Below are 27,487 nucleotides of genomic sequence, written 5' to 3'. Positions count from 1 at the left end.
CTGATCCACAGAGCGAGTTCCAGGATAGTCTGGGCTACACACAAAAATGCTATATAAATTATATATGTTTACATATTGTATATATGTATATGTTTACGTATATGTATACATGTATGTTGTGGCTAAGATGGACATGGTGGTACAGCTTTTCAGCACAGGGCAGAGGCTGGCTGATCTTGTGAGCTGGAAGCCAGCCTGGTCTACATATTGAGTCCCAAGTCAGCCAAAACTACATGGTAAGACCCTGACTTTGAAATCGGAACACTGAAAATAAGGCCAGCATTGAGCACGTTCCCCTTAGACCTGGCACTTGTAGTCCCAGCACTCAGAAGTGCTATGTGGCCGGGTGTTGGTGGCAGCGCACCCCTTTCAGCCCAATACTCGATAGGCAGAGGCAGCAGGATCTCTTTGACTGCAGGGCCAGCCTGGTCTATAGAGAGAGTTCCAGCACAGCCAGGAGAATTCCACACAGAGAAACCCTGACTCAATAAACAAACAACAGACCCTGTATGAGAAAACCACACTAGAGGCGAGGTCGTGGTTTAGTTGATAAAGCATTTGCCTAACACTCGTGCAGCCTTGCACTTGACCTTTCGCACCAGTGCTGCTGAAATTCCTTCCTATGGAAGACATAAGCAACAGTCACCCTCCTCCTAAGGTCCCAGGGACAAACAGCTGCACCATTCCACCAAACATCCCTCTGGGAAGCTGTAGCACTTACTGGACTTCCTCACTGAACACAGCTGAGGAAATGACATATAGGGGTGTGTGTACTCCTCCAGGTAAAGGCCATAAGTCTTCAACAAGAAGGGGTGAGGGCTTCTAGAGTCTTCCCCAGTCTGTGGTTCTCGACCTTCCTAATGTTGCAATCCTTTAACACAGCTCCTCATGTTGTGGTGAGCGTCAGCCATTACCATTAAATTATCTCTCGGCTACTTCATAGCTGTAATTTTACTACTGTTATGAATTGTAAGGTAAATGTCTGCTATGCTGGCCATCTGATAGGGATCCCCAAAGCAGTTGAGACCCACAGATTGAGAACTGCTGCTCTAACTTCTCCCTGAGGTCACAGTTAAAGCAGAGCTGCATACAACTGGGAACAGCTGGCTGCTCAGGTGAGGGTCTCTGGCCCTTCCTGCCTCTCTGTAGCTGGATATAAACAGCCAGCAAACCTGGACGCGGTGCTGCAGACTTTTATCCCAGCACCTGGGAGCAGAGGCAGGCATATCTCTGAGTTCAAGGCCACCCCAGTCTATAGAGTTCCAGGATAGTCAGGGCTGCACAGAGAAACCCTGTCTTGAAAACCCCAAAATAAATAATAGCCAAGTCCAGCTGGGCCAATTATTTTGAAAGAGGGCACAGCTAAACTCTCCACAATGGTGATTGCTTCACTCACAGAAAAGTCACAACAACCAGATAAACCAGGAGTGCTGGTAAATGCTTGTAATGTCAGCACTGGAGAGGCGGAGGCAGGAAGATCAGAAGTTTAGGGTTATCTTTGGTCATATATGAAATTTAAGGCTAGCCTGGTCTACATGAAACCTTTCCTTAAAAAACAAGCAAAACAATACAAGCTGACGTGAAGGAGCAGTAATATCACCTTGAGGCTCAGTGGTAAAGAGAAGGGACCAGAGTTTACATCAGACAGCTCACAACTGTCTGCAACTCCAGCTCCAGGCAGACCCAAGACCCAAAACCTCCAGCTTCCATGGGTACCTGCCCTCTTGTACTAAACTCCACACAGACCACACACATACACACCTTTAATCTCAGCAATAGACTGAAAAGAGACAGGCCGGCAGACCTTTGTGAGTTCAAGGCCAGCCTGATCTACAGAGTGAGTTCCAGGACAGCCAGGGCTACACAGAGAAACCCTGTCTTGAAAAAAAAATCATAAACACACACACACACACACACACACACACACACACACACACACACACACATCTTTCAGAAGAGCTTGGATTACCCATTCCTCCATTTTGCCGCAGTCTCCTCCAGTCCCTGCTGTCCCTGGCACTGAGACTGAGTATGAGTTGCCGTTGCTCATTACACCGCCATGGTTATTATACTTTGACTTGGTCAAAAAGCGAGGATACAAGGGCTGGAGAGATGGCTCAGTGGTTAAGAAAACGGACTGCTCCTCCATAGGTCCTGAGTTCAATTCCCAGCAACCACACGACGGCTCACAACCATCTGTAATGGGATGTGATGCCCTCTTCTGGTGTGTCTGAAGACAGCTACAGTGCACTCATATACAAAAAATTAATAAATCCAAAAAATAAAGAGACAGGCACAAACCAGGTGTAGTAGTACACTCCTTGTCTTAGGGTTCTACTGCTCTGAACAGACACCATGACCAAGGCAACTCTTCTAAGGATGACATTTAATTGGGGCTGGCTCACAGGTTGAGAGGTTCAGGGTGGGAGCATGGCAGCATCCAGGCAGGCGTGGTGCCCACAGGCACTTCGGTGATGGTCCTAAGCTTTAGTTTTATGAGATTATACCCATGCATATTTAAACAGTAAGCCAAAGGCTGGCTCGGTGGTGAAGAGCATTTGTTATTTTTGCAGAAGACTAGGGTTTAATTCCTAACACCTACACTATAGCTCACAACTGTCTCTATCTGCACCTCCAGATCTGATGCTCTTTTCTGACCTCCGAGGGCACTAGGCATGTTCATGGTGCACATACATACATACATACATGCAGGCAAAACACTCATACAAATAATGAATCTTAAAAAAATGTCTGAAAGGCCAGAACCCAGACCTGGTGATGTAACTGTAGCTTACTCCCCAGTTTATTTCACACTTGTTTGGTGATCTGGTTTACTGACAGTTCCCATCATGCCCTGCTTTGCCCTCCATACATGCTTCTTCCTTCTGGGAAGAATGTGTATTCTTTGTCTTTTACCAGGTCACTTGTAGCCCTTCTCTCAGTTAGAAGCACAGACAACCATGCCCAGCTTCACCATCATAATATTTCAATCATTTGCTTTACATGCTTTATATGTACCCTAGGGCTGGAGTGATGGCTGTTCTTCCAGAGGTCCTGAGTTCAATTCCCAGCAACCACATGGTGGCTCACAACCTGTAATGAGATCTGATGCCCTCTTCTGGTGTGTCTGAAGACAGTGACGGTGTATTCACATATATAAATAAATAAATCTTTAAAAAAAAATGCACGCTTGGGGTTGGGGATTTAGCTCAGTGGTAGAGTGCTTGCTTAGCAAGCGCAAGGCCCTGGGTTCGGTCCCAAGCTCCAAAAAAAAAAAAAAAAAGAAAAGAAAAGAAAAGAAAAAAAATGCACCCTAAATGTTTGGTTTTTTTCTAATCACATACCCAAACCATGTGTGTCGGCTCACACCTATAATTCCAACACTTGGGAGGCTAAAGATTGCCTTGAGTTTCTGGCCAACATGGACTACAATATGAGAGCCTTATAAAAAAAATAGTAACAATAGTAAGACAATTTTTCCCCCTGAAACAGTGTCTCCAGAGAGCCCTGGTTGTCCTGAAACACACCATGTAGACCAGGTTGGCCTCGAACTCACTGTCTATGACTTTCTTTCTTTCTTTTTTTTTTTTTTTGAAGTATCTATTTTATGTATGTGAGTACACTTTAGCTGTCTTCAGACACACCAGAAAAGGGCCTCAGATCCCATTACAGATGGTTGTGAGCCACCATGTGGTTGCTGGGAATTGAACCCAGGACCTCTGGAAGAGCAGTCAGTGCTCTTAACCGCTGAGCCATCTCTCCAGCCCCTGACTTTCAAACACCAGCTTAAAAGTGTGTGCCACCAAGCCTAGCCCAATAATACAACTGTTTAAAGGGCATGGTGGTACATTCCTCTAATCCTGGCACTGAGATAGAAATGCAGGAGGATCAGGAGGACTTCAAAGTCATCCTCAGTTACACAGTGAGTTCAGTGCTAACCTGGGCCCTGTGCGATCCTATTTCAACTATTCCACCCCTTCGCCCAAAAAACAGAAAACAAAACAGACATGTATACACGATACACATAACCAGCCGTATCCAGCATTCTGCCTCTGCCCCCTGGTGGCCTCTTGCAGGCACCCAAAAACATCCTTAGAAACCCATGTCCAGTGGGCAAAGGTAAGATGCCTGGGTAAAGTGGCCTTTGTGCGTGGCTCTCTGCCAGCTATGGAAAGTTACTATGGATGAACGGGGGCTGCCAAACACGCACAGCTGAGCACTTGAAGGCAGATGTTTGCCCACAGACGTCACTGCACAGACTAAAAAAACTAAAAGTTCTTTGAGCTGCAGATGCAGCACGACATGCATAATTTAACCCACAGAAAGGCTTTCGGGCTTTTATTTTTCGTGATAGGGTTTCTCCGTGTAACCCTAGTTTTCCCAGAACATGTTCTGTAGAGCAGGCTGGCCTCAATCTCAAAGACCTGCCTGCCTCTGCCTCCCAAGTACTGGGATTAAAGGTGTGCTACCCAGTTTGCTTCCGTGGTGTTTTTGTTTTGTTAGTTTCTGTTTGATTAGTTAGCAACAAATTATGAATTTTCACATTAAATTCTGAGTGTCTTTCTATAGAAAAATATTAATCCGCACGGGCCCCACCCTGCTGAGCAGCAAGAGCTGAGAACGGCTCAGCCCGGGACCTGCCCTCCGGTTACTGCTGCCTCCCTGGCTCCTACAGGCCTGGTGTGTGCAACTCTTGGCCGAGCCTAGAACAGGGTAGCACACATCTGCCCTGGGAAGCATCCAGCTCTTGACTCAGAACCGCTCCTCTAACATTAGCCAGCTTACTTTTGACAACCTCAGGACCGTGAACGTTAGTGCCCTCGGGCACTTCATTGTGCCTCCAGAAAGTTCCCACGGCCTTCACTGGGTGGGGGACTCCTAAAGAAGTTGGGTTCCCCTGAGGACACATGGGAGGAGACTTGCCTAAAAACAATGTCTCAGAAGTGAAGGAGCCAGTTAGCTGCCACGTGTAAGGTCCTACCAAGTGCGCTGGACTCGTCCCAGGCAGTGACCGGGAATGTTTGCAAAGATGAAATAAACAACACCTAGTGGCACTCATACTGAGGTGCCACTGTATAGAATGCAAAGTGACACTGGGGAGGCTGGAAGGGGAATATTTCAAGTTTCAGGTACCAGAGGGGTCTACTTCCGCCATTCCAGTGGGCAGAAAGTCTACCAACTTAAACAAGGAAGTAAAAGCTCTGGGAATAATAGCTATAGTTAGAAGGTATGTGACCAGTCATTACTAAAGATGTCCAGTAATGAAGCAAGCAGAGGGCACTCTGTTACCCAGACTGCTTGATACTAACAACGTCAACCAGGGTAGCCGTGAACTTGCAAAGCTCCCTCTGCCTTTGCATCCCAAGTGATGGGATTACAGGCTGACATATCCCACCCAACCCAGTCTGTGACACCTTTTATACCAGCTCTGTATAGCCGATTGGACTTGGACTTGGACATATCTCTCTGCTTTTTAGGGCTGAAGCTCCCCTACCAGTGAGCCGAGATTGCTGAACGCATCAGATATCGTGGGGACTAACACAGTTGCGCCCTGGGATCGGTAGTTTATGCAACTGTGTAGGATGTAAAGCATGCATATATCCAGGAGGAGATCCCTGTCTGTGAATGATTCCTCAACTCGGAGCTTCGAAGCAGGGTCCATATAGTTCACGGCTAAGCCAAGTTTGTCCTGGAGGACCCAAAGGAAAGCAGTCAAATGGCTTTGAGCTCTTTCACCAAAAGAGGGCACCCCAGCCTCAGGGTCTAGATGGCGCCTCAGCCATCACCAGCAAAGGGAAGAAACCAGAGAAACCTCACCCTGCCAGAGACAAGGTGCAACAAAGGCACGTGGGCGCAGGATAGAGGCAGGAGGAGGAGAAGAGACAGGCGTGGCTGCAAGCTCAGCACCAGGATGCAGAATGAGGGGCCAAGGTCATCTACAGCTACATAGTAAATTCAAGGTTATCCTGGGCTTACGTGAAACTGTCTCAAACAAAAACCGTGACAAAAAACAACAAAACCCCTAATAAATTAAATAGAGCTTCCTGGGGCCAGAGTATGCCATGCCTATAAACACAGGAAAGAACAGCTAGAGTAGGCTCACCCTAGCTCTCCCTGCTAAGGAGAAGGCACTGCCATCTACAGTGCCTAGAGAGTTGGGCTGACTGCAACCATCGATATGCAATGTGTATGCTAACTCACACGGAGCCACAGGGAGCGGAGCAAGGGCAGTCCTGAGGAAATCTTAGTGGAGACCTGGGCTCTGCCTTTTGCACCTCACCACCTTCAAACAGCATCTCTCCTCCAGTCTCTCTTCCCTGAGCAGAGCTCATTCCCAGGAGACAACCTGCAGTCTAGGAACACGACTCTGAATTTAGACAGAAACAGACCCATCAGAGATGCCTCCCATTCATTCCCCTGTCCTGGGAAGCCAGGAGGGAGAATGACAGCCATACACCCAACTCTTCCCATTCCTGGGTATTTCTCACTTCAGCAGCTCACCATCCAGGTCTCTGATTGTATATGCCATTCTAAGAACAGAAACCGAACCTTATTCTCCACCTTGCACCAAGTGCTAGGCTCCAGTGGAGCAGTGTGTGTCTGTGTGTGTGTGTGTGTGTGTGTGTGTGTGTGCCCGCGCGCGCGCGCACGCGCGCGTGCGCATGTGCATGCAAGCTAACAGATGATTTGCGAGAAAGGCATGACTTTGTTCAAAAATGCCAAAATGATACTTTTTATTTCAAAAGCATGTTGAAACAAAATTTAAAACTATTTTTTAATGTATTTATTTAATTTATGAGTACACTGTTGCTGTCTTCAGACTCACCAGAAGAGGGCCTCAGATCCCATTACAGATGGTTGTGAGCCACCATGTGGTTGCTGGGAATTGAGCTCAGGACCTCTGGAAGAGCAGTCAGTGCTCTTAACCACTGAGCCGTCTCTCCAGCACCCACCCCCCTTTAAAAACTTTTTTTAGGGGTTGGGGATTTATCTCATTGGTAGAGCGCTTGCTTAGGAAGGCATAAGGCCTTGGGTTCGGGTCCCCAGCTCAAAAAAAAAAGAACCAGAAAAAAAAAAAAAAACTATTTCTATATTAATACCTCAGAGAGTTGTTCAATGTGGCCCCAAGGATCACCAAATAAACTCAACTTTTTTTTTTTTTTAAAGATTTTATTCATTTATTATATATAAGTACACTGTAGCAGTCTTCAGATACACCAGAAGAGGGCATCAGATCTCTTTACAGATGGTTGTGAGCCACCATGTGGTTGCTGGGAATTGAACTCATGACCTCTGGAAGAGCAGTCAGGTGCTCTTAACCACTGAGCCATCTCTCCAGCCCTAAACTCAACTTTATTATTTGCTGGGACCCAAGAGTCATATTTTTTACCACTGGCTCCTAACGCAGTAAGAATCAGTTTCATGGTTGGGAATTTAGCTCAGCGGTAGAGTGCTTGCCTAGCAAGCACAAGGCCCTGGGTTCGGTCCCCAGCTCCGAAAAAAAAAAAAAAAAGAGTACTTGTAAAAGAATCAGTTTCAGCTGAGCAGTTACACGTGCCCTTAATCCCAGCATTTGGGAGGTCAACAGGCAGATGGAGATCTGTGAGTTTGAGGCTGGCCTGACCTACATGTGTTCCAGGTCAGGTAGGTTACACAGTAAGACTGTCTCAAAAAAGTCATCCTTAATGTTCAGCATTGCTTAACTGCGTGCGTGCGTGCGTGCCTGCCTGCCTGGGCTGGAGACAGCTCAATGGTTAAGAGCACGTCGCTCGTTCATGCAGAGGCCCTGTTTCATTCATAGCACCCACACTCTGGTCACAGCTCGAGCCCCAGGGGATCTGACCTTTTCTGGCTTCTGCAGGTACCAGTCATGCACATGGTATGTAGAAACATGTTCTCAAAACACAAACACACTTTTTTTTAAAAAAAAAAAAAAAAAAGAAGAAGAAGAAGAACTGTGTGTGTATAAGTGTACTTTGTGCACGCAGGTGGCTGAGAAGTTAGCGAGTGTCTGGTGTTCCCAGTGGCTGTGACCTTCTGTTTATAGATGGTAAGAATAAATGCAGGTCTCCTGCTGAGCCTGCAGCTTACAGGCCTGCCTCCTCCCGTTAGCCCTCTTACCCGGGGGCCCCCTTTCTCCTGCTCAGTCTTAGGATTACAGGTGGACCACCACAGTTTTTCTACAGGTTCTGGGGATCCGAACTCTGGTCTTCTTGCTTGTAAAACAAGTGCTTTGCCCATTGAGTCATCTCCCTGTGTGGGAACTTGAAAAGACACTTATTTATGGTGTCTGAAGATGTGCACACATAGGGAAGTCTTGGCATGATCTGAAGAAGTTGGTTCTCCTTTTCTACTATGTGAACCCCCAACATAAAGCTCAGGATGTCAGGCGTGGTGGCCAACACCCTTACCTGCTAGAACCAGTTTTGATAGCTCCATGGGAGCTTTTGCCTTCAGTCTTCATAGCTATTAAAAGTAGATGAAAGTACATTTCCCGCTTCAAAGGACTTTGATGGTGATCACGCCACACACCTCTCATGTCTCTCACATGTACGTGTGGTAAAGGTCACATCGGGACAGGAGTGGATGACCCCGGTTTTAGAATCCTGAAACACAGCTGGGTGGTGGCGGGACACAACTTTGATCCTGGCACTCAGGAGACACAGGCAGGTGGATCTCTGAGCTTGAGGCCAGTCTGATCTACATAGCAAGTTCCAAGGCAGGAACCTGGAGACAGGAACGGAAGCAGAGGCCTTCATAAGGGGGTGCTTAGCCTGCTTTTTTTTTTTTTTTTTTTTTTTATTAACTTGAGTATTTCTTATATACATTTGAGTGTTATTCACTTTCCATCCCCCTCCCCCCTCCCCTTCCTTATGGGTGTTCCCCTCCCCACCCTCCCCCATTGCCGCCCCCCCCAACAGTCTAGTTCACTGGGGTTCAGTCTTAGCAGGACCCAGGGCTTCCCCTTCCACTGGTGCTCTTACTAGGATATTCATTGCTACCTATGAGGTCAGAGTCCAGGGTCAGTCCATGTATAGTCTTTAGGTAATGGCTTAGTCCCTGGAAGCTCTGGTTGCTTGGCATTGTTGTACATATGGGGTCTCGAGCCCCTTCAAGCTCTTCCAGTTCTTTCTCTGATTCCTTCAACGGGGGTCCTATTCTCAGTTCAGTGGTTTGCTGCTGGCATACACCTCTGTGTTTGCTGTATTCTGGGTGTGTCTCTCAGGAGAGATCTACATCCGGCTCCTGTCGGCCTGCACTTCTTTTGCTTCATCCATCTTGTCTAATTGGATGGCTGTATATGTATGGGCCACATGTGGGGCAGGCTCTGAATGGGTGTTCCTTCTGTGTCTGTTTTAATTTTGCCTCTATTCCCTGCCAAGGGTATTCTTGTTCCCTTTTAAAGAAGGAGTGAAGCATTCACATTTTGATCATCCGTCTTGAGTTTCATTTGTTCTAGGCATCTAGGGTAATTCAAGCATTTGGGCTAATAGCCACTTATCAATGAATTCATACCATGTGTGTTTTTCTGTGATCGGGTTACCTCACTCAGGATGATATTTTCCAATTCCAGCCATTTGCCTACGAATTTCATAAAGTCATTGTTTTTGATAGCTGAGTAATATTCCATCGTGTAGATGTACCACATTTTCTGTATCCATTCCTCTGTTGAAGGGCATCTGGGTTCTTTCCAGCTTCTGGCTATTATAAATAAGGCTGCGATGAACATAGTGGAGCACATGTCTTTTTTATATGTTGGGGCATCTTTTGGGTATATGCCCAAGAGAGGTATAGCTCGATCCTCAGGCAGTTCAATGTCCAATTTTCTGAGGAACCTCCAGACTGATTTCCAGAATGATTGTACCAGTCTGCAATCCCACCAACAATGGAGGAGTGTTCCTCTTTCTCCACATCCTCGCCAGCATCTGCTGTCACCTGAGTTTTTGATCTTAGCCATTCTCACTGGTGTGAGGTGAAATCTCAGGGTTGTTTTGATTTGCATTTCCCTTATGACTAAAGATGTTGAACATTTCTTTAGGTGTTTCTCAGCCATTCGGCATTCCTCAGCTGTGAATTCTTTGTTTAGCTCTGAACCCCATTTTTTAATAGGGTTATTTGTCTCCTCGGTCTAACTTCTTGAGTTCTTTGTATATTTTGGATATAAGGCCTCTATCTGTTGTAGGATTGGTAAAGATCTTTTCCCAATCTGTTGGTTGCCGCTTTTGTCCTAACCACAGTGTCCTTTGCCTTACAGAAGCTTTGCAGTTTTATGAGATCCCATTTGTCGATTCTTGATCTTAGAGCGTAAACCATTGGTGTCTTGTTTAGGAAATTTTTTCCAGTGCCCATGTGTTCCAGATGCTTCCCTAGTTTTTCTTCTATTAGTTTGAGTGTGTCTGGTTTGATGTGGAGGTCCTTGATCCACTTGGACTTAAGCTTTGTACAGGGTGATAAGCATGGATCGATCTGCATTCTTCTACATGTTGACCTCCAGTTGAACCAGCACCATTTGCTGAAAATGCTTTTTTCCATTGGATGGTTTTGGCTCCTTTGTCAAAAATCAAGTGACCATAGGTGTGTGGGTTCATTTCTGGGTCTTCAATTCTATTCCATTGGTCTATCTGTCTGTCTCTGTACCAATACCATGCAGTTTTTATCACTATTGCTCTGTAATACTGCTTGAGTTCAGGGATAGTGATTCCCCCTGATGTCCTTTTATTGTTGAGGATAGTTTTAGCTATCCTGGGTTTTTTGTTAGTCCAGATGAATTTGCAAATTGTTCTAACTCTTTGAAGAATTGGATTGGTATTTTGATGGGGATTGCATTGAATCTGTAGATTGCTTTTGGTAAAATGGCCATTTTTACTATATTAATAATGCCAATCCATGAGCATGGGAGATCTTTCCATCTTCTGAGGTCTTCTTCAATTTCTTTCTTCAGTGTCTTGAAGTTCTTATTGTACAGGTCTTTTACTTGCTTGGTTAAAGTCACACCGAGGTACTTTATATTATTTGGGTCTATTATGAAGGGTGTCGTTTCCCTAATTTCTTTCTCGTTAGCCTGCTTTCTTGTAAGCCCAGGACCAGTGTCCCGGTCCACTGCCCCCAGGGTGCTGGCCCCTCCCACATCAGTCATTAATCAAGAAGATGCCCCAGACACGCCTACAGGCCACGATGATGGAGGCGATGATGGAGGCTTTTCTCAATTCCCTCTTCCCAGATGATCCTGGCTTGTGCCAAGCTGACAGAACCTAATCAGGATGACACCCCTGCTGGCTCTCAGCATACCACATGCATTCTGAACAAGGCTGCTTGACTCCAGCTTTACCCTGCCCCTGCCAGGCAGCTCCTTGACTATGGGTGGCTCTGCTTGTGAACTCCACCCCAGGCCAGATGTGACTGTCCATCGAGGCCTTTCTACAGAGGCCCCGCCTCAGCAAAGCTCCAGCCGGAAAGGGTGCAGGACCTCCCTTCCTCTCATATCAATGCCTAGGCCCTGCTCAGTAAAGTGTGAAGGAGTCCCCCTCCTTTCCCCGAAGCCACAGGCACAGGGGCCTTTAAATTATGGAGTAGCTTTCTCTGTCCCTCTCAGGAAGACCCAACTGCCCCAACTAAATAATTCAGCACCTTGGGAAGACCCAATGGATCCTGACACAGCTGAAGTAGGTCAGACCACAACGTGGCCCCAGGAGGGGGCTGTCAAAAACATAACAGCTTTTTCTCCATGCTTGAAGGAGCTGCAGTCTGGGAAGGCCCTTGCTCACATAGCAGTGAGAGGCACCCGGCTACAAAGAGCCAATTCCTTTCTTTCCTGGAACAAGTGCGGGTATGTCCCCTCCTGAGTTTTCCTCTAGGTTCCAGGCAACCTGCCCGCCTGCCACCCTGAGTTACCCCATAGCTTGTACTTGCCTGGGTCCTTCCCAGCACACTTAGCACCTAGATGCATGTCACCCCTGACACCTGAGCAGTTAACAGTCTACACCCAGGCCACACAAGAGAAGGGGTGAGGTGCCAGTCATTCAGTTCAAATGGAGCCAGCCACAGCCATTTTGCTCAGAGGAAACCAGTAGGAGGCAGGCTCTGCTCACTGGCCCTGCCCTCTAGGACCAGGGCGGACAAAGCAAACTCTAAAACCGCTCCCTCTAGGAAGGGCTGCAAAGGATTCCAAGCCACTTCTCACATTAAACTAAAACACAGATCACAGTAGAGTTAGGGCAGCCACGGGCACCCTGTCCATGCCAACCCAGGCTCCCAGCACAGCCTAACCTTGAAGACCGTCTGCTCTCTTCCCAGGAATCAGCTGCAGTCCACAGCTAAGAGCACGGGTTAGCTTAACCCATCACAGGCAAGGTTTTGTGGATCCTCTGTCCCTACAGGCCAACCTTGCAGATGTACACCAAGGTCAGACTCCAGAGAGAACCTAGCACACCAACTTCATTGTTTCTGTCCTAGAAGGGCTTGAGAAGACCACAGGGTCGGAAGGGTGAAGGTGGGAAGACAAAGGCACACCAGGGTCCCAGGCTGGGTGCAGGGTAGACAAAGGGTCCCAGGCTGGGTGCAGGGACTAAGGCTTTCTTTCTACCTTCAGGATTCCCTGAGCAAGGAGGAAATTCATCATACAGTATGGGATGATGGAGGAAACACTGGTGCAGTCACTCCCCACTCTGAGACAGGGTCCTCGGCTTGGTACACAAGGCAACAATAAAATGGCAGCTCTGAGGTGTCCCCACCCAGATGGCCACCAGGAGTCCCTGTTGCCATCCCTCAGCCCAGCAGCCTGCATCCCATGGATTATAGAAGCAAAAATCAGAGCAGTCACTTCAGGTTTTTATTTTGCATTTCATTTATGATCCAGTTTCACATTCTCACAGGGTCACCAATTACAAGAGCCACCTCCAGACGTCATTGTCGGAAGTAGCCAGACATCCGAGCTGAGGTTAAAGGTGAAGCAGACATGCTCGTCAACTAAAACAAAATTGCACAATTTATCCTTCATCTCATTCTTCTTAAACCAACGCCCGACACAAAGGCTGACGGCTGAAGAACGGAAACCCCTTTTCTTCTTCATGCTTCAAACTAAACATTAAACTTATCTGACAGGCTGAACAAGATCTCTTCAATAATTAATGGTAAACACATGAAAAACCCTTTATGATCCATAAATATTTTGTTACACAGGGTACAAAAATACTTTTCACGTTTTGGTTGGTTTTGAAGTTCAGGAAGAATGAGGGGCAGTGGCAGAGTGGGGTACACGGGGGAGGCAATCGCAAGGAAGGCTTCTTAGACTTGTCGGCCTGGAGAAGGAGACGATGCAGGACTCTGATTGGACATGGAATTCAGAGGCTGTGGATCTACTGCTGGATGAGAACGGAGTCTGCATGTGTGTGTGTGCGTGCGTATGCGTGTGCGTGTGCATCTGCATTAGGAGCTGGGGCCCCCAAGGCAGAAGTGACCACAGGCTCTGGCCCCCCCGAAGCAGGGTGGGTGCAGGAGTCGGGAGTGGAGAGGAGTAGGCTGAACCAGCCTCCATTGCCAAGACCTGTTGCTACGGCGACAGTGTGGGAACAAACTGTACACATATATGCACAAGTGTCACAATTCATAAACATGCAAAATTAAACGTCCCTTTTCCTTGATGGGGAGCTACAGGTACAAGTTTGAGCAGGAGGTCAGGCTGTGCTGGGTCCCAGTGAGGCCTGCAAGCTGGACCTAGGTATCCAAGGCCTTGATCCTCCCGAAGGCCTTGGAGAACTGAGGAAGAAAACAGGAGCCATCCAGAGTCAGGCTTCAGATTCACAGTGTCTAGAGGGAAGCAGCAGGTCCGTCCGCACAGGCCTCGGGTGGCAGTGAGGGCAGAGCCCTGTTTTGGCCCCATACAACCCAGGACCAACTCCAGGGTGACAAGACCTGAAGGGAAGGGAAAAGAGCCATCAGCAGAGTGGAATGGGAGCTGCTATGGAGGCTGTGAAAGGGGATGCAGGGTCACTACAGGACAGAGGGGGGAGGTAGCCAGGGGCCCCTGCCCTGTAAACAGGCTCTGGAGGCCACAGCCTGAGCAAGCATCCAAGGACAGGGAGAGGATCTGTGGCATGTGAGTGGCCAGCGCGAAGGACACTGACCCCGAGGGCCAACACTTACTGAGGAGCTAACAGAACTGGCGATATTTCCACCCTTGCTGAGCGGAGTCCGAGGAGGGGTACCAGCGCACCTGCAAGAGACGCCCGTCAGGACATACAGCTCCTTCCCTCAGCCCTCAGCAGGAGCCGGAGTCTTACGGCTGTCCAGGCTGCCGCTCGGTAGAGCCTGGGCCAGCTACTCATCCCTAAGCATCAGCTTCTTTCTCTTAAGAATAGGAAGTCACCACCTGGCACACCTCTGGAGGTCAGGGTTCCGCAAGGAGGACGTCAGGATTTGAACCCCACTTTTTAAAAATACTGTGAGTGTGCCCATGTCCATTTGTGCATGCTTTGGGCATACATGAAGTTACAGCACACCTTGTGGGAGTTGGTCCTCTCCTTCAACCACATGAACTTCAGCTCATCTCATCGGCGTGACACACAAGTGTCTTTACCCGCTGCGCCATCTTGAAGGCCTCTGGGTTTTTTGTTTTGAGACGGGAGCTCAAGAGTCTCAGGGTGGCTTTGACTTAAATAACTAAGAATGACCTTGAACTTCTGATCCTATTGCCTCTCCCTTTTGAGTGCTGGGATTAGAGAAGTGAGCAGCCATGTTTGCTTTTTATGAAGTGCAGGAGATTGAACATGGGGCTTCACGCATCCCACGCCAACTCTGCCAACATGATGCAAGTGAGACAGCAGGTAAGTCATTACGACATCAAAGCCAATGTGGTCGCTGAGGAGTGGGTCTCCACGCATGGGCCCTGGCAATTCTTCAATGCAGCCATTTCTATCTATCCCACACTCTTGTTACATGGCTCCTAAGTTCAGAGACTCAAAAGCCCTACTGAGCCCTCAGGCAGGAGGAGACAGCTTTAGACAGTCCCAGAAGGCCCCAAAGCTGGATTCTCAGAGAATGGTCAATAAAACAGTATATATCCCTCTCTGTGAGCTAGATGTCTGGCAAGAACAGCTGAGCTGAACCCGTTCCAGCAGTGCACAGCCAGGGAGGAGCACATCAGCCCCAGCTTCACCCAAAACTGTCTGGGTGGAGGTGGATCTGAGCACCCAGGAACAGAGTCTAGAGTCCCCTTAGGAAAGAGTGGGGTGGTTTAAGAGCTACTGTAGAGGATGAGTTAGAAGCTGGACATTCAGATAACACACATGGAGCTGTGGCAGGCACACCCAGTAGGCCCACTCGGCTGCATGTGATTCCTGCCTCTTGGGTAAGCAGAAAGGGTATGACCATTGCCAGGCCCTCTGGGCTGAGGAAGATGATCTAGGAAACTGCTCTCGTGTCCCTCCCAACTCTTGGTGCTACTTGAAGAGTACAGCACTTAGGCCATCACATCCTCCAAGGACAGGCAGACAGTGATGAGAAGTTAGGGACTGATTATCCCAACACTGTATACTTGGCACATAGTAGGACAGGCTCGTTCTTCTCCTGGCTGACAGCTGTAAAGGAGGAAGCTCCTCAGGCCCGCGGCTGGACTAGGATACTCTTAGCTGGATGCCAGGTTAGACACTAGAACGTATTCACAAGCAAGGCTCTAAGAAGTAGTAGTAATTTGGCCACCACACAAGCTCAGGGCTCCAGCCAGCTCAGAATCTCCTCATGAGCCCTGCCTACCACCCTTCACCCAGCTGGAGCAGCCCCGTGACAACCAGTGCTTGGCTGGCTGGGAGCCCATGGGACCAGGCAGAGGGTAACTGGAGGGAAACTTTCCATACAGGGGAGCGGAGGGCTCACATGGCTGCTCAAAAGTCTCTCCCATACTTGCACCTCAGGTCTCTCAACTACAGCAGTTCCTTGGCCCTAGAGAATGGAGGTAGGGGGTGGGAACATTTCTGGGCAGCCAAGCCACTGATGCCAAAGGAATGTACTCACTGGGGTTGCTGTGGAACATCTCATAGACGCCTGGAATAAACCCGTGGTCTGGGTCCCTCTAAGAGCATCCCAGTCCCTTTCTGTGTCTCCTCTTCTTGTCCTCTGACCTCCATACATGCACCATAGCACTCATGCCCACATAAACATCATAGATAGGGAGGAGGAGGAAGAGGAGGAGGAAGAGGGGGAGGGGGAGGAAGATGATAATAAATGTTTTAAATGATCACAGCATCAACTTCACTCCTTGCCTGACAAGATTATCAAGTTTGTACCATGACTTTGTAACAGGTCCAGGAATTCGCCATAAGGAAAACCCATCAAGCCAACGACCCAGAAATGTGTGCAAGAAGCAATTTTCAACAACGTCTTTTACACCTGCCAGGAGCTGGTGCATTTACACAATGCTGTGCCAGCCAGGCACCTGGGCATAAATCTTGTTACTGACATGGAAAACTAAGTGTCCTAAGATTAAGTTCCAGTAAGCATGGTGGTTACGCCCCTTATGATAGAACTAAGGTGGGTAGAGATAAAAGAGTGAGGAGTTCCAGGCTGGCCTTGGGTACATGAAACTTTGTCTCAAAAAGCCAAAAGAAGGGGTTGGAGAGATGGCTCAGTGGTTAAGAGCACTGACTGCTCTTCCAGAGGTCCTGAGTTTAATTCCCAGCAACCACATGGTGGCTCACAACCATTTGTAATGGGGATCTGATACCCTCTTCTCGTGTGTCTGAAGACAGCTACAGTATATTCATATACACGAACTAAGTTAAAAAAAAAAAAGCCAAAAGAAACAAATTAATGACTTTGTATAGAAAATGTTATGAAGGACTCACACCTATGGATTTTTACTTATATACGCACTCCCAAATATAGTAATTTATTTATTTATGTACCATCAAGTGTGCATGTGACATGTATGCCAGTGTGTGAGTGGAATCTGTTCTCTTACCTCTCTAAGGGTTTCAGGGATCAAATTCAGGTCACCATGCTTGGCTACAATACAAGCACCTTAACCCTCCTGAGCCATCTTACCAGGCTCCCAAAAAGAATTTTTAAAACAGAGGGAGGCAGCCATCCCTGGGCATGAAAGAACACATCTTATATTCCAGCACTGAAGCTGAGGCAGGAGGACTTCCACAAGTTTAAGGCTTTTCATTTTTAAAGGAAAGAGAAAGGTTTTCCCTGGAGTAGAATAAGCCAAGGTTAAGAGAAACCCATTCTGTGTAGTGTTCTCTCCCTAAATGCAAATCTGTAGGTGCTTAAAGGCTTCTGAGGTACCTGCCACATGCCACATGCTGTGCGTGCATGAGTTTCACTCATGAATTTCACTTCCGAGTGTCAAGAGTCCCATTACACAGGCAGGAAAACATGTAAGGCAGTTTGTGGCCTTGTGGCCATACCTCCTCCCACACCTCCCTGCTCACAGGGAAAGTTTGCTGTTGAGAGTTTCAGTGAAGCACACGTTGACTTCAATCTGCTGTGTAGTAGAGGCTGGGCTGAGCTCTGGTGGAAACCCTTCTGCCTCTGAGCCCCAGCATTAGGGAGGTGGAAACAGAAGGGTTTCCACCAGAATTCAGCCCAGCCTCTACTACAGGGCCCTCCTTCAGGCGTGCTCTGTGCAGCCACCGAGCTACGGAGGCTGGGATGCATGAGACAGTGGAGCGATGGAGGGTATTAGTTCTCTAACCTTCTTCGCCTTTTATTTTTTACCAGCCACCATTTCTCGCTGCCCTTCATATTTCTGTTGGTTCTCTGGGTCAGGACCTCTTACTTAGACTCAAGTGTCCCCTCCATGTTTAGATACCTTTCCAGCCTCCACTTCTGGTGCAGTGCTGTCATGGAGCAGTGGGGAGGGGTTCTTGAAAGGGGAAAACAAGACATCACTACATGGGATATGGAATATGCTGTACGCCTGTTAACTACACCTGGCATCTTCTACTGTGGGTGTCCAGTGACTCTGAAAAACAGGGTCAGAACTAGACTGTTTCGTCATTAGTCTCCCTCCAAGATACACCAGCGTGCTTAAGGTGGTCTCCTTCCTGTTCCCAGGAAGGCGAGAATGCAGTGCCTCAGGCAGACACAGACCTCAGGCATCCAGCAAGACAATAATCCTCCTGCCCTAGCAACCATAAACTCTGGCACTTTGACAGTACTTTATTTACACTGATAGCTGCATCAAAGCTGAGTGTGGTAGAACACAGTTACCCTAGCATTCTAAGATGGGGACAGATTAGGAGATCAAGGCCACCCTAGGCTTCATGAGACACTGTCTCAAAAAGCACATAGCCCAACACTTGGGAGGCAGAGGCAGGTGAACTATTAACTTAAGGCCAGCCTGGTCTGCATGGAGAGTTAGAGCAACCAGGGCTACACAGAGAAACCCTGTCTTTAAGAAAGTGGGGTGAGGATGGGGTTGGAGAGATGGCTCAGTGGTTAAGGACACTGGCTGCTCTTCCACAGGTCTTGAGTTCAATCCCCAGCACCCACATGGTGGCCCACAACCATCTGTAACGGGATCTCATGCCGTCTTCTAGGTGTACATGCAGATAGAGTCCTAATATACATCAAATAAAATTTTAAAGTGGAGGAGGGTGTCTGGGGGACGGAACCCTTGAGATGTAGCTCAGTTGACAGTATTTGCTTAGTATTCATCCTGAATACCAAGTTAAACCAGGGTGATGCCTGCCTGTGATCTCAGCACTCTGGAGTTGGAGACGGGGATGAGAAGCTCAATTAAGGCCATCCCAGGGACCCTTGGCTGCACATTGCAATAGAAATCATCCTGGAGTACATGAGACCTTGGCTACAAACCCAAACCAAAGCACGACAAACAAACAAACAAAAGTGTGTGTGTGTGTGTGTGTGTGTGTGGGGCCCACCTTCAAGTAAGTACTACTGTCACTATGTAACAAGGAAATGGAGAAATTTAAAGCAACTTGTCAAAGGTCACACAGAGGTTGAGTAATGGGGCCAGGATCTGGACTATACTTAGAAAGCAGTAGAGAATGGGAAGAAGCTGGAAAGGGACCGCAGGACAGGGACTTGTAGCAGGACACAACTCGCAGCTAGCAGAGCAGAGGAGCCTCTCCTGGGTTCTCTTGACAAACCTGACCCAGCCCATCCGTCTCATTTTACAAATGAGCACACGTAAGCTCAAAGGTGAAGATCAAGTAGCTAATTAGTAGCAGAGCTGGGATCACAGTCCTCCCACTGTTCCTGCATTCAAAGCACCCAGAACTACAACAGCATGCGTGGAAGGCCAGCACACACACACACACACACACACACACACACACACACACACACACACACACACACACACACACACACACACACACACACACAGCTTTCCCATCACCTACTCCGCTCCTGTGTTAATACTCAAACCTTCCCCTCTGGAAGACATCAGCTACCTTAGATGAGTTTTCCAGATGCACAGGGTGCTCAGCTGGAGAAAGCACCACGTTAACCACATGTTGGCCCGATACAGTCAGAGCCTCCTGTAGAGACCTCCGTGCTGGGACTCACCTGCAATGACAGTGGCCCTTGGCCTGGGACAAACTGAGTCTCAACCCCCTCAAACGACTCAGACATGGGTGTGTACTCAGACCCCAAGTACAGCACCCAGTTCTGGTTCCTGTGAACCCTCCCTCCCAAGCTTTTTCTGTCCTTTCTCCCTAGTCCCTTTCTACTGCCCAGGTGAGGAGCAAATAAACAGTCACTGCCAAGTGTTCCTTTCTTGATGGTATAGGGCACGCCCCATGCTGGATGGCCACTTTCGATGACTTGTCTGAGCAGAGGTTTAGAGAGGCTCAAGACCGCCTCTGATCCCCTCCTGTGGCTGCTTGTCTCCTACAAATAGCTACTCTCTTTTTTCTGCCCCCCAGAGCCCAGTTCTCAAACTTGTAATCCCAGTACTTGGTGGGCTGAGGTAGGAGAACTACCGACAGCCTAAAGAGCAACGCTGTCTGAGAGAAACAGAACAGAAAACAAACAAACAAAGAAGAACGAGAACAAAAAAAAGGCAGGCATTGTGTTATATGCTTGCAATTCCAGCATTTGGGAGGTAGAGGCAGAAGTATCAGGAGCTCAAGGTCAGCCAGGGATAAGTCTTTCCACCACCACTACCCTTCTCTTTAAAAACCTAAATAGATCCTACCAACAAAGCAAAATACTTGAGCCGATAAAACCTACCAAAAAAACAAAAAACAAAACAAAACAAAAAAAACAAAAAACAAAAACACAACCAGGGCTGACAAGATGGTTTGGCCCACATGTTAGAGAACTGATTCCTAAAAGCTGTCTTATAATCTCCACATATGAGACACACAAACAGGAGCCCTAAACTATCCTGGCAGAGTTCTGGCCTTCATTGTGTTACTCTCCAACTCCAAACATTCCGAAGGCACAGTATATTATTTTAGTTTTCCACAGAAATAATTGAGGCAAGCAAACCTTTAAAAGCTCGATAAAGTTCATAAAGACAGGAAGGCTGAGCAGACCCGCCTGTATGTCCCCGGTTTCTGCTTTTAACATTCAGATCCCCAGGGACACTGATTCCAAAAAATCCGGGAAGATAACAGTCACGGAGGGTTTTTTTTTTTGTTTTTTGTTTTTTGTTTTGTTTTGTTTTTTTGTGGGCGGGGGGGTTTACACCATGTCTCACAATTTAGCTCAGGCTGTCTTAAAATTCCCAGCAATCTTCCTGCCTCAATTTCCTAAATACTAAGATTACAGACATGAGCTACCAATCCTGAGAGAAGACAATTCTGTTGCTGCAACCCCAGAGACAGGAGCGGCCTACGCCAAAGTAGGCAGATCCAGCTTGTCTGTCTTGAGTCTTCTAATCCTTTACCCAAAATGGCTTACCTGAGCATGCAGGGCGGCAGCGGCAGCAGCAGTGGCAGCTGGGTAGGTGAACGTAGTATGTGAAATGGCTGGGGTCAGCTCTGTGGTGTAGAGAGGGTAAGGGGCCCAGGCCTCTGGGGACGCAGGAATCAGAGCGGCCCCCATCAGGTCATCTATAACAGGAGACAACAGCCTCCACAGTCAGAACGCTCTCTTCCCTCCCAACACCCCTTTCCAAACAGAAAAGGACCCAGCACTATAGCGGAACCATAGTTCCCCTTCCTCAAGAGTGGGGAGAAAGCTCCATGAACTTGCTCAGCATGATGAATACCCTCTTTCAAGATGATCTCAAGCAGGCCACAGATAGCTTATATTAAACAAGAGAAATCACGGAAAGGCTTCAAGAAAATCTCACAGCCCTGGAGCCTTGGAGCTCAGCCTTCCTGAGACTAGAAAAGGCTGCAGAGGAAGAAGTGGTTCTAAGTTTCAGGGTAGGTGGATATGGGTGACAGAAGGTCCCAGGAAAAGGAGACTGATTTCAGGATCTTAATATGAGCAGTTTAACGAGAGCTCCACTCACAAGGGTCCCGAGCGATCAAGTGTGCTCCTAGGGCAGGGTGGACACTGGTGGGGTTTGGTGTCGCTATCAGTTTGCTCTTGGCCATCTTGGTGTTGGCTTTCGCAAACTCTAGCCTCAGGGTCTGTGGGTTCTCCGGATCAAAGCGAATACCCTACATGGGAAGAAAAGAGACGCATACAAGGACCCACACCGTCAACTATCACCCACACAGAGGGCCCCAGAAGCAAGCTCGGCTGTACGACTTTCCCACACAGGGCTACAGTACAGGAAAGCTGGTGAGCTTGGGTAATGACACGTTCACAAACCAGGCAGCCAAAGATCCTGCCCTGGGAAGGGTGGGAAATACAAACCCACGTGTTTATTGGGTGTGCAGTAGGGGAAGATCTGCAGTGGACAGAACAGGGCCAATTAACCTCGTCAGAGAAAGGCATGTCCTCTGTTTACTCACATTCAATGCGTTTTTGGCTGCTTCTGCTCCTGCCCGGCTGTCAAAGATCACAAAACCAACAGGCTAGTAGGAAGAAAGAGAGAACAAGCTTGCATTCTCTCCCTGTCTTACACCTGCACCCCAGGTCCAGTACTTGTCTAGCATGTCTAAGACATTGGGGCTGACCTCCCCAACCCCCAAAATACACAAACATAATAACAACAACAGCAGGAGGAGGAGGAAGAGGAAGAAGGGGAGGAGGAGGAGGAGGAGGAAGATGAAGATGAAGATGAAGAAGAAAAGAAGAAGAAGAAGAACAACAACAACAACACCTATGTGACTTGCTGGTTAGAAATACAGAAGAAATAGAGCTCTTGCCCATCCCCTCCTTAAGGTATGTCTGGAAGACTCACAAGTCACAATCATCTAAGTTAGGTGCCCCTTCTAAGTACCACACTATTAAATGATAGCAAAACACTGGTCCATGGGCCATATTAAACATCTTTTCTGTAAGTTTTGTTGTTGTTGTTTTTTTTTTTTGTTGTTGTTTTATTTTTAATTTAAAGCAGCCCCAAGGACTAAAGTGAGGTCTGGCAGCTGTAACCACAACCCCAGAAGCATTTGTGAATGCATGCAGCTAAGACTGAGAACCTCTGACTTCACACGCCAGTGGCCCCCAGAAGGCTCAGGGCTCTGGCCTCCTGCAGGATGGCCAGCTGCCGTCTCATCTCTACCCTCTTCAGCCACTGGGGCCAGGCAGTCTGTGGTTCTAGAACGCCAGAGCCAGACAGAAAGGAGAGAGGCTGACAAGGCCCAGCTGGCTAGAAAAGAGGAGAGAGCATTGGAGGCTGTCCTTCTGTCGGGGCAGAAGCAGGACAGCAGCAGAAAGGAGTGAGTCTCCGCCTTCAAACAGTAGAGCAAAGGTTTCAGTCCTATGCCAGCCCAGGCTGGGAGGAAACTAGGAGAAAAATTACCTGTCTTGAAGTGAGCTTGATCAAGGACCCTTCGTAGCCCTGTGGAGAGAAGTGTCCATTCCAGGGGGTCAGAAGCTGTTGCTGTGCTAACCCAGCACTGTCTCCCCCATCAGCCTCATCTTTCCTCAGTAATCCCCTGAGTCATTCTCCAAAGGCAACCCTCACACTGATGCTGACTTCTTGCTGCCTTAGTGTTCTGAATCCCATGGTGCAGCAGTGCCCAGGGCATTCCCAGGGTTCTACTAACTTGTAACTCAAGAGCAAGTCCCTTATCTAGTTTCTTCAGCTTAAAAAAAAAAAAAAAAAAAAAAAAGGCTACATACACCAAATCGCAAGAATTCCCCATATGGTAAAGTCTTTAAGATTCTTTACCATCTCCACTTTACAGATGAGTAAACAGGGGTTCAGCAGGACCGAGAAATTGGCACAAGACGAGGGTCAGCAGAACCAGCATAGATAGAGCCAGGCCTGTGACCCTAGTTTCTGAAAACCTTTCTGTAGTTCAATGCACAGCAGAGATTGTTCTCGATGCTCAGCCCTGACCCTGGGCTCTGGGGGGCTCCTGGATCCTGACTCACCTTGAACGGCCGGAAAAGCAGGTAGAGTTCTCTAGGCTTAATATCCACAGGGAGGCCACTGACGAACAGTGTCCGGACCTAAAGACAGAGACCACAGTGGTCAGCGTTGTTCATTCATGAGGTAGGACTTACAGAGACTGAGTGTGTCCCAGGCCTCCTGTACACATGCACTTTCACAGCTCTGAATCTATCAAAGCTCCCTTTAGGCTTCACACAACACCAGAGCACATCTCCAGCAAAAGAGGCAAGGCGGAGGAGCACCCGTATATAACCATACCACCCTTTTCCAGACCCAAAGACCACGGCACCCGAGAGAGTGAGAGTACCCCACTCCGTAAATAAGCACATAAAAATGACGGATATGCCACACAGCCATAAGTACCAGAGAATAGACCTGAGTACCCACACAATAAGCTGGACATCCCATGGTCACTCGTAACCACAGCTCTGAGAAAGATGGAGACAGGAGGATACTGGAGCTGGCTGGCTTCCAGCTAGGTTCAGAAAATAAGTGGAGTGACACTAACACCCTCTTCTGGCCAATACGCATCTTGTGGACACAAACCCACATGTGTGAGCACGCACAGACACAGACACATATACAAATAAATCTTTTTTAAAGAAAAGTTCTATTTTGCCAGAAGCAATCTCATAAGCCCCTGGTGGTAAAGCTCTGGAGAGGCAAAGACACGCAGGGAGTTTTTCTTGTGCTCTGCAAACGGTGCGGGTGGAAGGGAGGAGGGAGGAGGGGCTCGGGCTGCTATGTTTTCTACCCTCCACTCCACAGTAGCTGGGAATGAGTTATAGTTTTATCTTTAAACCTAGATAGCACTTAGCAAATGCTATTAAAAAGTTACTAAGCTTAGCTGGGTGTGAAGGCACTAACCTTTAATCTCAGCGCTAGGGGTGCAGAGGTAGGCGGAGATAAGTCTGAGGACAACCTGGGCTACACAGAGAAAATCTGTCTCAAAAAACCAACCAAACAAACTTTATGGAGCTGGGTATGCTGGCAGTCACACGTAATCCCAAGGCCTGAAAGGTTGAGGCAGCAGGATCAGGAGTTCAAGGTCATCCTTGGCTACAGTGACCTTGGGTCAATCTCAGCTACAAGTTTACTGGGTATGGAGACTGGTAACAAGCTGGAAATAAAACAATTACTTCAATGGATTAAAGGGCACCCACCGTGTCCATCTGGCTTTGTTTGTTGGTTTGTTTTTGAGAAGGTCTCTGTAGAACTCACTATGTAGACCAGGCTAGTCTCAAACTCACACAGCACCATCTGGTTTTCACCTGAATTTTAAAATATTGTGTGTTTTGCATGCGTATAAGAATATGCACCACATGCATGCCTGGTGCCCTTGGAGGCCAAAATAGGGTTTTGCATCCTCTAGAACTAGAAATACAAAAGTTCTTGAACCAACATGTAGGTACTGAGAATCGAACTCTCTAACCCCCAACCTGGCTTTTTAAGTGGATCTTAACTTCAGTCCTCGAACACGCAGGCCAAGTGTTTTGCCTACTGCCTCCAGGGCCCCTTATGTTGAGTTTTGAAAAGTAAAATCTTGCCAGGTTCCCACAAGATGGTTTGATGTTGTAATGAGTGCCCTCCTTGCGGTCACCAGTGGGTGATGAAGTCAGATCTAAACACCAGGTTTTATTCTATGACTCCTGGCTTCTAGAACCACAGGTAGAGTACTTGAGAGAATCAGTAGACCTGTTTGCCTTACCTAACTTCTATTTTTGTTTTGTTTGTTTGTTTTTGTGATACTAGAATCCTGTACATGCTAGGCAGGCACTCTACTACTGAGCTACAATTCCTAGGTTTGTGTGCGTGTGCATGTTTTGAGACAGGGGGTGTCTTTACCAAGCCCTGGCTGTCCTGGAACTCTCTATAGACCAGGCTAACCTTGAACTCAAAGATTTGCCTGTCTCTGCTTCTCTAATGCTTGAATTTAAGGCATTTGCCACCATGCCCAGCCGATTGCTAGTTTTTGTTTTTTAAAATCTTTTTGAGACTACATCTTGCTTAAAAAGCTCAGGTTAGTCTTAAACTTTAAATCCTTTCACTTCTGTCTCCCAGGCACTGGGACAGGTGTGTCACAGGGGCCTCTGCTATGCAAATGATGCTGGCATCTGGTGTTAAAGTAGGCACAGCACTTGGGGGCTGTGGTGGGAACAGAAGGTCCTCTCTGTGTAGCTCTGGCTATCCTAAAATTTGCTTTGTAGACCAGGCTGGCCTTGAACTCACAGAGATTCAAGGTGTGAGCCACCATTTCCTGTCTATAGCTTTTAAACCTATTTTATGTGTATGTATGTACGTATCTGTGTAGGTCAGACAACTTGGAGGAGTTCTCTCCCTCCACCATGTGGACCTCAGAGGCTTGATGGCAGAAGCCTTTACCCACTGAGCCATCTTGCCCACCTGGTCTTCTGGCTTAGATGTGTTAAAATAAAAACACAGCTCTCATTTATGCATTTACTTTTTTTTTTTTTTCTTTTTTTCGGAGCTGGGGACTGAACCCAGGGCCTTGCGGTTGCTAGGCAAGCGCTCTACCACTGAGCTAAATCCCCAACCCCTATGCATTTACTTTTAAATAATTATTCTGAGAGAGAGAGAAAGTGTGTGTGTGTGTGTGTGTGTGTGTGTGTGTGTGTGTGTGTGTGTGTGTGTATATACACACACCTGTGGAGGAATGAGGAGGGCACCGGTCCCCTGGAGCTGAGTTACAGTAATGGGCTACCTGACATGGACACTGGGAACTGATCCTAGTTCTTTTCTCTGCAATAACAGTGCCTGTAAGTGTGGAACCATCCATCTCACCAGCGCTGTAAATGTATTCAAGAGCTGTCAAAAAGTCACCCTTGCTGCCAAAGCTGATAACTTGAGTTTCATCTCTGGAATAAGTTGTCTCCCCCCCTCCTCCCCCCCCCCCCATGCACCTGTGGCATACTGGTAAACATAGGTGGACACACACACACACACACACACACACACACACACACACACACACACACTGTAAAGCCAGCACCAAGTTTATTATGGCACCACTGAAGAGGCAGAACCAGGAAGATCAAAACACATCTTGTCAGGCTCAGCAGTTAAGAGCACTTGGTATTTTGTAGATTACTTAGGAATGGTTCACAGCACCCACCTGACAGCTTACAACCTTCTGTAGCCCAATGCCAGAAGACCTAATGCCCTCTTCTGGCTTTTGAGAGCACCATACACAAATACACAGACATATAAAATATATCTAAAAAAATTATTTAAAACAAACAGGATAGCCAGGTGGTGGTGGCAAATGCCTTTAATCCCAGTACTCTGGAGGCAGAGGCAGGAGGGTCTCTGAGGAGTTCAAGGCAAGCCTGGTCCTACAGAGAGAACTCAAGGCCAGTCAGGGCTACATAGGGAAGCCCTGTTTTGAAAAACCTGGGGGAAAAGTGTACAAGTAAATCCCAGGCAAGGGACTCACCCAAGGTCACAGAGAGGACCACTGACTCAAAATCCAAGTCTCTCTGCTACATAGCCTGGCTTTGGGGCACCAGGAAATATAGGACCTCAGTGCAGACAGGGTCTGTCCCACCAGATGGGATTCTGAGTGCAAGCTGCCTACTGAAGGGGGCACAGTAGTCATCTTGTCTTCCCCAGAGCAGCCCCACAGAAGCTTCCGCCTCAGCCCTCTCCAGAGCATGCCTATCTCAGCTCAGGCTAATTTTAATCCCTCCCTCAAACGGCTCTTTGGCCAGACCTCCCCAGAGGCCCCTTAAATAGCAAGTTCTCAGCACTAAGTTTCCTGCTTGGTGTGGGAATGGGGCATGAGCTCTGGGATCTTTCCTCATCTCCAAGCTTCTCTGGCCTGTTCCCTCTGGTTTCCATCGCCTGTGTTCTAAACCTCCTCAAAGGCAACAGTGTGGTTCCCTGCATGTGCCTGACTATCCTGACAGAAACAAAGCAGGTATGGATTAGGTGACTGGTCCCATCTACAAGCCACAGGCCCTCTGCGGAAGCCAAGACTAGGGGCTAAGTTACGGAAAGTCTGACCAGGTCACAGGAAGTCTAACCTGAGCACTCTAT

The 27,487-nt window shown here is 47.9% G+C and overlaps 1 protein-coding gene across 1 annotated transcript in view; it reads right to left on the bottom strand.

Moving 5' to 3' along the window:
• Positions 1-12,807: 12,807 nt before the first annotated feature.
• The window catches only part of Rbpms2 (RNA binding protein, mRNA processing factor 2), a 28,847-nt gene continuing 14,167 nt past the window's right edge, over positions 12,808-27,487 (bottom strand). Inside the window, exons 2-8 of the mRNA XM_032909676.1 lie at positions 23,413-23,490; positions 22,835-22,873; positions 21,882-21,944; positions 21,434-21,584; positions 20,875-21,026; positions 14,143-14,212; positions 12,808-13,911 (exon numbers count right to left, since the gene is read on the bottom strand). Of these exons, the coding sequence (XP_032765567.1) occupies positions 14,150-14,212; positions 20,875-21,026; positions 21,434-21,584; positions 21,882-21,944; positions 22,835-22,873; positions 23,413-23,490 (546 nt within the window). The 3' untranslated portion in view covers positions 12,808-13,911; positions 14,143-14,149. The remainder of the gene's footprint in view (positions 13,912-14,142; positions 14,213-20,874; positions 21,027-21,433; positions 21,585-21,881; positions 21,945-22,834; positions 22,874-23,412; positions 23,491-27,487) is intronic.

Source organism: Rattus rattus, chromosome 8, assembly GCF_011064425.1.
Source record: "Rattus rattus isolate New Zealand chromosome 8, Rrattus_CSIRO_v1, whole genome shotgun sequence".
NCBI lineage: Eukaryota > Metazoa > Chordata > Mammalia > Rodentia > Muridae > Rattus > Rattus rattus.
The sequence above is the reverse complement of the archived record's forward strand: the minus strand, read 5'-3'. Positions and strand labels throughout refer to the sequence as shown.